Genomic DNA, 12,249 nt, shown 5'->3' with positions numbered 1-12,249 from the left:
TTCCCATTCCATCCAGTGATCCTGCTCCTTGGTGTTTACCACCCAGAGGAAATGAAAACTTACAATCACAAAAGAACCCTCCCACAGACATTTAGAGCAGCTTTATTCACAATTGCCAAAACTTGGGACACAACCAAGGTGACCTTCAGCAGGTGATGGACAGACAAACTGTGGGCCACCTAGACAGTGGAATATTATTCATCCCCAAAAAGCAGTTGGAGATCAAACCAGGAAAAGACATGGAAGAACCTTAAATGCATATCACTAAGGGAAAGAAGCCTCCAAGCTGTGTGACCCCAACAATATGATGTTCTGGGAACGGCAGGCCTGCAGAAACAATGGAAGGATCAGGGGCTGCCAGGGGCTGGGGTCGGGGAGGAGGGGAATAGGTGGAGCCCAGAGCCTTTCCAGGACATAGAAGCTACTCTGTGTGATGCTGTAATGGTGGATACATGTCACTATGAATTTGTCCAAATGGCAGACTGTGCCCCACAGAGAGACCCAAATGGAAACCGTGGCCTCTGGTGGGGATGATGTGTCAGTGGAGGTCCATCGGCGGTAACAACGTCCCCTTGGGGTGTCTTGATGGTGTGGGAGGCCATAAGGAGAGGACAGGGGCACGTGGAAAATCTCTGTGCTTTCCAAGAAATTTTACTGTGAACCTAAAACTGCTCTAAAAAATAGTCTTTAGAAAGAAGAAGTCCAGAGGCACTAAAGATGATGGTGTAAGTAGGTCAGTGGAAATCTCCCAAAACCATATCTATTTTGAAAATACAGCAAATAAAAATATTTCTAAAAGAGAGACCAGAAGATACAGTACAACAGCCAGGCTACATCTACATCTGTGAGAACTCAGCATCTCACGGAGGGGGTAGGATACAAAGCCGTGATGCAGCAAGACCCGAGCACTTTCCCCCACCCCAGCTCACCGGCGGGAGGAAAGGAGTCAGAGTGGGGAGGGAGTGGAAGCACAGGGCCGCTAAACACCCAGCCCTAGTAATCTGCACCGGGAGCACAGACACACATTGCATGGTGCTCTGGATACTAGAGAAATGGAAAAGTAAAATCCAAGATGGAAACTGCAAGAGGGTCCCCACAGCCAGCTCCCCTGGGACAAAAGAAAAGCAGGCACTTTAAAAGTCTTACAGGGACGAGGGACGAGGGTTTAACGGGTGGACAAAATCATCCTAGCACACTCAGCCCAGCAGGCTGGGAATGTTAAGGAACCTCAGGTGCCCTAACCCCCTGGGTGGAAACACAGCTCCGAAGCCCCTCATGGTGATAAGCAGCCTGCCATTCCTTCCACCCCACCGGCACTGCAAGAAAACCAGCTGATCCACCATTGCTGTGGATGAGCTGGGGAGCAGCCCTGCCCACAGCAACCACACAGAGTCTCCTCCCAGCACACAGCTAACCGGGCCAGACTCAGAGGCTGCCACCAGCACACAGCTAGCTGGCACAGACAGAGGAAGCTGGCGCAAAGTCCGAAAGGCACAAAGGGGCGCCATTCTCACAGGAGAACACACACCGAGCACCTGTGACACCCAGAAGCACCCTAGGAGAGGGCCGCCAGCCCACAGCAGCTCAGGGAATTAACCCAGAGACTGCTCCCTGTGTGCAGGTAACCAGCACAGGCAGCGGAGAAGGACAAGGTGACCAGCAAGCAGGAAGGGACTTTGTTCTCCCAGCTGACACATGCGCCACTTGCTGGCATTCATTTCTACTGCCATGAAAAGGCAGAAGAACCTGGTCCAGTCCAAAATCACTCAAACAATGCCAGAGGGAGGGCCCAGTGAGACAGATATAATGAATCTTCCTGAAAAAGAATGCAAAACAAAAAAAGTCATAACCATGCTGAAGGAGCTGCAGAGAAATATGCAAGAGTTAAGGGATGAAGTCGGGAGGGAGATAAGAGAAATGAAACAATCAATTGAAGGACTTAAGAGCAGACTGGATGAGGTGCAACAGACTATTAATGGTCTAAAAATCAGAGAACAGGAATACAGAGAAGCTGAGGCAGAGAGAGATAAAAGGAACTCCAGGAATGAAAAAATATTAAGAGAACTGTGTGACCAATCCAAATGGAACAATATTCGCACAATAGGACTACCAGAAGAAGAAGAGAAAAAGGGATAGGAAGTGTCTTTGAAGAAATAACTGCCAAAAACTTCCCCAAGCTGGGGAAGGAAATAGTCTCAGACCATGGAAGCCCACACATCTCCCAACACAAAGGACCCAAGGAGGACAACACCAAGACATATAATAATTAAAATGGCAAAGATCAAAGACAAAGACAGAGGATTAAAGGTAGCCAGAGAGAGAAAAACAATCACCTACAAAGGAAAACCCATCAGACTATCATCAGACTTCTCAACAGAAACCTTACAGGCCAGAAGAGAATGGCATGATATGTTTAATGCAATGAAACAGAAGGGCCTTGAACCAAGAATACTGTATCCAGCAAGATTATCATTTAAATTTGAAGGACAGATTAAACAATTTCCAGATAAGAAAACATTGAGGGAATTTACCTCCCACAAATCACCTCTACAGGGTATTTTAAAGGGAGTGCTCTAGAGGCAAGTACTCCTAAGGCTAAATAGATGTCACCAGAGAAAATAAAACCACAGCAAAGAAAGCAAACCACCCAAATACTAACTAAAGACAACAAATAAAATCAGCTATCCATAAAAGCAGTTGAGGGAAACACAAAAGAGTATAGAATAAAACACCTAACATACAAAGAATGGAGAAGGAAGAAAAAGAAGTGAGAGAGATAAAGAATCATCAGACTGCGTTTATAGCAGCATAATAAGTGAGTTAAAGTTAGACGGTTAGATAGTAAAAAAGCTACCCTTGAACCTTTAGTAACCATGAATCCAAAGCCTGCAACGGCAATAAGTATGTATCTATTGATAATCACCCTAAATGTAGATGGACTGAATGCACCAATCAAAAGACACAGAGTAACAGAATGGATAAAAAAGCAAGACCCATCTATATGCTGATTACAAGAGACTCACCTCAAACCCAAAGACATACACAGACTAAAAGTGAAGCATGGAAAAGGATATTTCATGCAATTAATAGGGAGAAAAAAGCAGGTGTTGCAGTACTTGTATCAGACAAAATAAACTTCAAAAAAAAGAAAGTCATAAGAGATAAAGAAAGGACATTATATAATGATAAAGGGCTCAGTCCAACAAGAGGATATAACCATTATAAATACATATGCACCCAACACAGGAGCACCGACATAATGTGAAACAAATACTAAAAGAATTAAAAGAGGAAATAGAATGTAATGCATTCATTTTAGGAGATTTCAACACACCACTCACTCCAAAGGACAGATCAACCAGACAGAAAATAAGCAAGGACACAGAGGCACTGAACAACACACTAGAACAGATGGACATCTACAGAACTCTACACCCAAAAACAGCAGGATACACATTCTTCTCAAGTGCACACAGAACATTTTCCAGAAAAGAGCACATACTAGGCCATAAAAAGAGCCTCGTTAATTCAAAAAGATTGAAATTCTACCAACCAACTTCTCAGATCACAAAGGTGTAAAACTAGAAATAAATTGTACAAAGAAAACAAAAAGGCTCAAAAACACATGGACTCTTAACAATATGCTCCTAAATAATCAATGGATCAACGACCAAATTAAAATAGAGATCAAGCAATATATGTAGACAAATGACAACAACAGCACAAAGCCCCAACTTCTGTGGGATGCAGCAAAGGCAGTTCTAAAAGGAAAGCATATAGCAACTCAGGCCTATTTCAAGAAGGAAGAACAATCCCAAATGAATAGTCTAAAGTCACAATTAGGGAAACTGGAAAAAGAAGAACAAATGAGGCCCCAAGTCAGCAGGAGGGACATAATAAATATCAGAGAAGAAATAAATAAACTTCAGAAGAATAAAACAATAGAAAAAAATCAATGAAACCAAGAGCTGGTTCTTTGAGAAAATAAACAAAAAAATAAACCCCTAGCCAGACTTATTAAGAGAAAAAGAGAATCTTCACACATAAACAGAATCAGAAATGAGAAAGGAAAAATCATGACGGACACCACAGAAATATAAAGAATGATTAGAGAATACTATGAAGACCTATATGCTAACAAACTGGATAACCTAGAAGAAACAGACAACTTTTTAGAAAAATACAACCTTCCAAGACTGAGCAAGGAAGAAACAGAAAATCTAAACAGACCAATTACCAGCAACAAAATTGAATCGGTAATCAAAAAACTACCCAAGAACAAAACCCCTGGGCCAAATGGATTCACTGCTGAATTTTATCAGACATTTAGGGAAGACATAATAGCTATTCCCCTTAAAGGTTTCCAAAATATAGAAGAGAAAGGAATACTTCCAAACTCATTCTATGAGGCCAGCATCACTCTAATACCAAAACCAGGCAAAGAGAACACAAAAAAAGAAAATTACAGACCAATATCCCTGATGAACATGGATGCAAAAATACTCAACAAAATATTAGCAAACTAAATTCAAAAATACATCAAGAGGATCATACACCATGATAAAGTGGGATTCATCTCAGGGATGCAAGGATGGTACAACATTTGAAAATCCATCAACATCACCCACCACATCAACAAAAAGGACAAAAACCACACATGATCATCTCCATAGATGCTGAAAAAGCATTTGACACAATTCAACATCCATTTATGATAAAAACTCTCAACAAAATGGGTATAGAGGGCAAGTATCTCAACATAATAAAGGCCATAATCGACAAACCCACAGCCAACATCATACTTAACAGCAAGAAGCTGAAAGCTTTTCACCTAAGGTCAGGAACAAGACAGGGATGCCCACTCTCCCTGCTTTTATTCAACATAGTACTGGAGGTCCTAGCCACGGCAATCAGGTAACACAAAGAAATAAAAGACATCTAGATTGGTAACGAAGAAGTCAAACTGTCACTATCTGCAGATGGCATGATACTGCACATAAAAAACCCTAAAGACCCACCGCAAAACTACTAGAACTAATATCTGATTTCAGCAAAGTTGCAGGATACAAAATTAATACACAGAAATTTGTTGCTTTCCTATACACTAACTATGAACTAGTTGAAAGAGAAATCAGGAAAACAATTCCATTCACAACTGCATCAAAAAGAATAAAATACCTAGGAATAAACCTAACCAAGGAAGTGAAAAACCTATACCCTGAAAACTACAAGACACTCTTTAGAGAAATTAAAGAGGACACTAACAAATGGAAATTCATCCCTAACTCTTGCCTAAGAAGAATTAATCTACAGATTCAATGCAATCCTATCAAAATACCAACAGCATTCTTCAATGAACTGGCACAAATAGTTCTAAAATTCCTATGGAACCACAAAAGTCACCAAATAGTCAAAGCAATCCTGAGAAGGAAGAATAAAGCAGGGAGGATCTTGCTTCCCAACTTCAAGCTCTACTACAAAGCCACAGTAATCAAGACAATTTGGTACTGGCACAAGAACAGAGCCACAGACCAGTGGAACAGAACAGAGAATCCAGATATTAACCCAAACATATATGGTCAATTAATACACGACAAAGGAGCCATGGGTATACAGTGGGGAAATAACAGACTCTTCAACAGCTGGTGTTGGCAAAACTGGACAGCTACATGTAAGAGGATGAAACTGGATCATTGTCTAACCCCATACACAAAAGTAAACTTGAAATGATCAAAGACATGAATGTAAGTCATGAAATCATAAAACTCTTAGAAAAAAACATAGGCAAAAATCTTTTGGACATAAACATGACCAACTTCTTCATGAACATATCTCCCCAGGCAAGGGAAACAAAAGCAAAAATGAACAAGTGGGACTATATCAAGCTGAAAAGCTTCTGTACAGCAAAGAACACCCATCAATAGAACAAAAAGGCAGCCTACACTATGGGAGATTATATTCATAAATGACATATCTGATAAAGGGTTGGCATCCAAAATATATAAAGAGCTCACACACCTCAATAAACAAAAAGCAAATAATCCAATTAAAATGGACAGAAGATCTGAACAAACATTTCTCCAAAGAAGAAATTCAGATGGCCAACAGACACATGAAAAGATGCTCCACATCACTAATCATCAGAGAAATGCAAATTGAAACTACAATGAGATATCACCTCATACCAGTAAGGATTGCTACCATCCAAAAGACAAACAACAAAAAATGTTGGTGAGGTTGTGGAGAAAGGGGAACCCTCCTACACTGCTGGTGGGAGTGTAAATTAGTTCGACCATTGTGGAAAGAAGTATGGAGGTTCCTCAAAAAACTAAAAATAGAAATACCATTTGACCCAGGAATTCAATTCCTAGGAATTTACCCTAAGTATGCAGGAGCCCAGTTTCAAAAAGACATATGTACCCCTAGGTTTATCGCAGCACTATTTACAATAGCCAAGAAATGGAAGCAACCTATGTGTCCATCAGTAGATGAATGGATAAAGAAGATGTGGTACATGTACACAATGGAATATTATTCAGCCATAAGAAAACAAATCCTACCATTTGCAACAACATGGATGGAGCTGGAGGGTATTATGCTCAGTGAAATAAGCCAGGCAGAGAAAGACAAGTATCAAATGAAGTCACTCATCTGTGGAGTATAAGAACAAAGAAAAAACTGAAGGAACAAAACAGCAGCAGACTCACAGAACCCAAGAATGGACTAATAGTTACCAAAGGGAAAGGGACAGGGTGGGAATCCCAAAGGGAGGATGGGTGGGAAGGCAGGGAAAAGGGGGAAAAGGGGCATTACGATTAGCATACACAATGTAGTGGGGGTGGGCACAGGGAAGGCAGTACAACACACAGAAGACAAGTAGTGATTCTATAGCATCTTACTACGCTGATGGACAGTGACTGTAATGGGGTGTGTGGTGGGGACTTGATAATAGGGGAAGTCTAGTAACCATAATGTTCCTCATGTAATTGTACATTAATGATACAAAAATAAAAAAAAAGAAGCCCAAGGCTTTGCACCATGAGCCTGTCAATCCTGGCTGCTGAACCTCAGACAAGTCGCTTCACTCACAGGAGGAGACAGCAGCGTCCCAGCCTCCCACGTTTCCTGAGGGGAGGAGCCCACTGTACGTGGCCTGACGCAGTGCACAGGCCAAGCGCTTCCATCTCACATGAAGATGGGTGAGGTGCACTGCGGTCCTCAAAGAACCACCAACACCAATATTTCTATCATATAATTTGCTCACTCACACCACAGCAAGGGAGAAACCCCGTGTACAAGATAAATATTCAAAGAGATGGAGAATTCCCCAACTTCAGATACCATTCAGCCACCTTCCAAGGCCTTCCCTCCCCAGCCCCAGCCCCACAGGCAGTGGGGGGCAGATAGGGCAGGGAGGGGTGGAAAGGTGCGCACCACCAGGTTAGGAGTTTAGTCGAAAACCCACATGATTACAATTATTTGTATGAAACAAAATCTACACTTCAATACATCAAAATGTTACCCATGGTCATTTTGTGGACATAAAACTACGGAGAGCTGTCGTTTCCTCCATCTTTAAATTTTTTTAAATTTGTTTTGTAATGAAAAATAGTAAGACTAGGAGGGAGTGGCTCTTGCATAAATATTCATCAAACACTATAGTCCCCACCCCAGCACTTCCCTCTGTCCCTGCCCCTGCCCCAGGCAGCCAGGGGCCTTGGAAGGCTTTCTCACCAGATTTTCAGCTGTAGAGAATAAAAGTGTGAATAAACAAGAACAGGTATTTTTAAATCATCAAAGTCCTCTGAGAGGTCCTCTGAAACAACCTGAGCTAATAAGCTAAGCGCCACTGCCTGCCACCAGCTGACACGGCCTTGCTTTACGCAGGAAGCCTGCCGCCCACCCTCTGCTGAGCGGCTCCTCACAGCGACTCCACCAGGCTTCAAACCCAGCTCCTGGTGTTGGTGGTATAGTGGTGAGCATAGCTACCTTCTAAACCCAGCCTCTGGTGCAGGACCAAGCCCCAGAGGGACACAGTGGACATAGGATCCTTAGGGCAGTGCCACACCGCCTGGTCCCTTGGCTGTTTGACCCTTCATCCCAAGCAAGGAGCTGGAGGCACTGCCCACTGCTGAGTTCAGCTGGCGTCCTCTTCACAGCAAGCCTCTCCTAAAGGTAACAGTGCAAGGATCCCCCACAGTGAGGTCTCTGAACCATGACAATCTCCTGCCTCAGTCCCTGGGGTGGAGACTCCGCAGCCCCAGGGGCAGTGGGAAAGGGCAGGAATGGAGGAGGGAGGGCCTCAGCCCCGCTGTGAGAGTTGCCATCCCTTTGGCCCCCACCTGTCCCACCAACACACCCAGCTCAGGATGTCAGAGAGAGCTGGCAGTGCCGGGACCAGCACCAGGGCCAGAGCCCAGACAACGAGGGCTGAGGGAGCTGCAGGCAGGTCTGCAGTGAAGGGCACCCTGGGACAGCCCACAGGGCCACAGGGCAGCGGGAGGGGGCTGCGGCTGGGAACCTGGCGACTGACGCGCTGTCATTTCATCAGTAATTGATGAGTTACAAAACCAAGCTCACTCTTACAGAACCACTGCTAACAGGCTTACCTTTTTTTCTTCCTTAGTCTTCCTAACATTTCGATGGGGACCGAAAATGTTTTGCATCCCAAAAGCCTTCCTGGACCAGTCCCTTTTCTGGGTGCTCAGCGGGGGCTGCACCAAGCTGCCCTCCACCCTGTAGCGGTCAGCAGGGATCTTGCTCATGGGAGGGGGCAGCGTGCCACAGTTGATACTGGACCATCCGTCGGTAGAGTCTGTGTAAGACTCCTGGTCGCTGGCAGGTCCACACTGCCACTCCTGCAGGACGTGCACAGGAAGCCACCGCTGGCCAGAACCACTGGCAGGGCCCACGGCTCCCCGCTTGGAAGGAGGGACCGAGCTCCACAAGGAGGCAGGCAGGACCTCCACAGGAGGAGCGGGCCCTAGATGCTTACTGAAGTCTCGGCACCGGTCGGCCTGAGGAGTGACCTCAAACGGAGGGCCCCCCTCGGCATCGTGGCAGAAGGTCCCGTTCCAGGAGGTGCCCCATGGCTGGGCAGCCCGCCCGCCTGTGCCCTCCCAGGTGCTGCCGCCAAGGCCATGGCTGCTGGGACTGGTGCCCAGACCGATGGCGAGCACCCGGCTGTTTCTCTCCTCCGGGGAGAAATTCCCAATGCCGCTGTCACTGGTGCTGCTGGTGCTTGTGTTCTGGGGGCCATCACCGTCGCCGTCCACAAAGGCCCGGGCCCGCATGCCCTCCATCAGCTCGCCCATGTCTCTGTACAGCACAGAGATGAACTGCAGGACGGGGAGAGAGGACGCCGGGAACTCGAGGCAGCCATTGGTGTCAGGGTCGGCCGTGCACTCAAACCCAAACCGCCGAGCGATGCCTTGATGGACCTTGTGATTGAACAAATCTGGATCCACCATAAACACGTGGCAGGACGTCCGCAGGATGGCCTCCTCCTCTTGGGCCAGGCCCCCATCAGCACTCGTCTGCATGGTCACGAGCCCGAAAAACCTCCTGTCATCCGGGCACACGGCACTGAACGCCAGCTTCTCAGCCGGGTACTCGGCCAGGACAGCAGCCCTGTCAGTGCACAGCCGCACACAGTCATGCATGATCTTCATCGTCACGAGAGAATGGATTTTCTGCTCGGCCCACAGGCGCCGCAGGCAGCCACGGATGGCCTGTAAGCTGTCCGACTCCAGGTTGCAGCTTGTGGAAGGAAGTTCAATGGAACCTAAGTAGCCTACGACCATGGCAACATTTAAAATACTTGCATCTAATCCAAAGTCATCATGATTCTCTAGTCCAACACCGAAAACCGAATCATCATTAACCACATTTGACACTTCCTCCTTAGAAAGCAGGCTGGGATTCGCATCGTTCATGCTTTCATGTCCAAGGTCCAACTGCCCAGCCGCAGACTCTGAGAGGGACCTTTGCTTCAGTTTTGAGGGCTCTGAGCTGCTTGCTTGAAGACTAGGGTTTTCAAAGATCATACTGAAAATCCCACCAGACTGCATCTCTTCAACCACCCTCTCTGCTCTGTTGATACCTAACGCCTTCGAATCAAGTCTGGGCTTCAGCCAGCCTTTTCCGTCATAAAATCCGATTTCTTCATCGCTGGACCAGGACTCTAAGTGGTGGAGGCCTTCACCTATCACCATGTGCAGGACACCAGAACATTTCCCAATCAGTTTTACCACGTCTTCATGGGACGCTTTCTTCACGTTGATTTCATTGACAGCAAGTATCTGGTCCCCAGGGCGGAGGCCCACAAACTCTGCAGGGCTGCCTCTCAGCACACAGCTGAGCACGCAAGGTGCCTGACCAGAGAGGGTGAATCCGTACCCTGCTCTCCCTCGGGCAACCTCCACACTCCTCACGCGCGGGGGTGCAGTCCCGGGCAGAGGGCGCTCCACGGCGTCCCCCGCTCTGTACATCTCCACGTGCCACCAGGACCAGGGGTGCAGCCCATCATCCCAGGAGATCCATAGTGCAGGGGATGCTTGGTGCTAACACACTGTCCCTTGAAATATTGCCTAAGGAAGAAAAATGAATGTCTGGTTATTAAGGATCCCACACTTCCATTCTTACTGCTATGACCCACATACAAAGACATCAAAGGGTCTCATACAAAACCATCACAGGGTCTCTGGTTACCAAGTAGATGTCAAAGTGAAGGAGAAGCAGTACCTATATACAGTAAATCTAGTCAGGATGAGAAATTTCTTCCCAAGTAGGAATGTTTCTCAGGACTGGTCTCCTTTGCAACACCCATCTCCTGGGGCTACTCCCCCACTGCGTTTGAGCAAAGGCCTCGGCGACTCAGCAGGGTCCTCTTCCTGCCCCTGCTTCTCCCTGTCTGGGTGGAGAGAGAGGCCTCAAGACCCCCACCACCCACAGGAGTGCCTGGCAGTGCAGGCCTGGGCTCCCCCAGATGTAGAGCACCCATGTCTAGAGAGAGAAGCCATGCTGGCACGTGCAGGAGTCCAGCTCTGCCCGTGTTGGACCACAAACCATCCCAGAGAAGTCCCCGCGGAGTGGGGTCAGCTCATATTACCTCATACCTCACCCCCTACAGTTAACTCATTGGAACAAGGGACCCTGGAGGGAAGACACGTGCATCTAGAACAGCCTCAACCAATACTCTGAAGGCCACCAAGAGAATAGAGAAAACAACCAAAACGAGCAAAGGAATCTAACAATTATTCCAGGGGGATGACTTCAAGCATTGGCTGTCATCAAAACCAAACCTGCATCAGGGCCCCCAGACCACCCCATTCTTGCTGAGGGACTCCCAGGGCTCAGAGACTCTCAAGGCTGTGGCTGGTCACAGCGACTGGACACAAAGCAGAACCAGACAAGGGAGAAGCATGTGGGCGAAGAGCAGAGCAAACAGGCACCGGCCTCCAGCGTCCTCTCCCGTGGAGGCGCCAGGACGCACACTGGATGATACGTGGAGGGCTGCCTACCAGGGGCACCAGTTCCAACTTCCAGACCCCGGGAGGAAAGGGCTGTCTGCACAACAGGTGAGGCAGAGGGAGCCGCTCTTCCCAGCGAGGGTGCCGGGACCCGCCCAACATCCAGGTTCCCGGGCGCCAGCCCAGGGCCATGCTGCATGTAGGCCTTGCAAGGGAGTCAGGCCTGCTGGGGCGCTGCTTTCTGCACAAAACCCTTTGAAAATGACGTTCAAGAAACAATACAGTAAGCAATTATGTTGTGAGGATGCAAAAGTAATAGTGAACATGTTTTTTGAACAGTGTATGTTTTTAAAATAATTGTTTAAAGTTGTTAGAAGAAATTCTGTGTCTTGGGATAAAGTTTCCAGTAATAGAAGCATAATTCAAAGTAATTAAAGCACACACACACACAAAAAGTGAAACCAGACGAGACAGAAAGTGCACTGGATGACTCCAAGAGCAGCTTTGAATGTGGCCTCACATGGCCAAAGGGATCTTACAGCTGCATCAAGTGGAGCGTCGAGGGCAGGGGGTTTTCCTGCCCCTCCAGGTGGGCCCCATGTCATCACAGGGTGGCGTCAGAGAGCAGCAGAGATGAGAGCGTCGGCTTTGCAGGAGCCAAGGAGACTGCGCATCCAGCAGCCACAGACCGGGAGCAGTGGGCTCTGCCCTGGAGTCCCAGGAGGAGCCAAGCCCACCCAAACCCTGACTTAAGCCCGGCCAGACTGACCGGACTTGA

The 12,249-nt window shown here is 47.0% G+C and overlaps 1 protein-coding gene across 3 annotated transcripts in view; it reads right to left on the bottom strand.

The window, feature by feature from the left end:
* Positions 1-12,249, bottom strand: part of RGS12 (regulator of G protein signaling 12) — a 134,729-nt gene that overhangs the window by 95,455 nt on the left and 27,025 nt on the right. For all 3 annotated transcript variants that reach the window (XM_036992423.2, XM_073237979.1, XM_036992416.2), the window contains exon 2: positions 8,610-10,589. In XM_036992423.2, coding sequence (XP_036848318.1) covers positions 8,610-10,490 — 1,881 coding nt within the window. In that variant the 5' untranslated portion in view covers positions 10,491-10,589. The remainder of the gene's footprint in view (positions 1-8,609; positions 10,590-12,249) is intronic.

This window comes from Manis javanica, chromosome 5 (genome assembly GCF_040802235.1).
Source record: "Manis javanica isolate MJ-LG chromosome 5, MJ_LKY, whole genome shotgun sequence".
NCBI classification, from domain to species: Eukaryota; Metazoa; Chordata; class Mammalia; order Pholidota; family Manidae; genus Manis; species Manis javanica.
The sequence above is the reverse complement of the archived record's forward strand: the minus strand, read 5'-3'. Positions and strand labels throughout refer to the sequence as shown.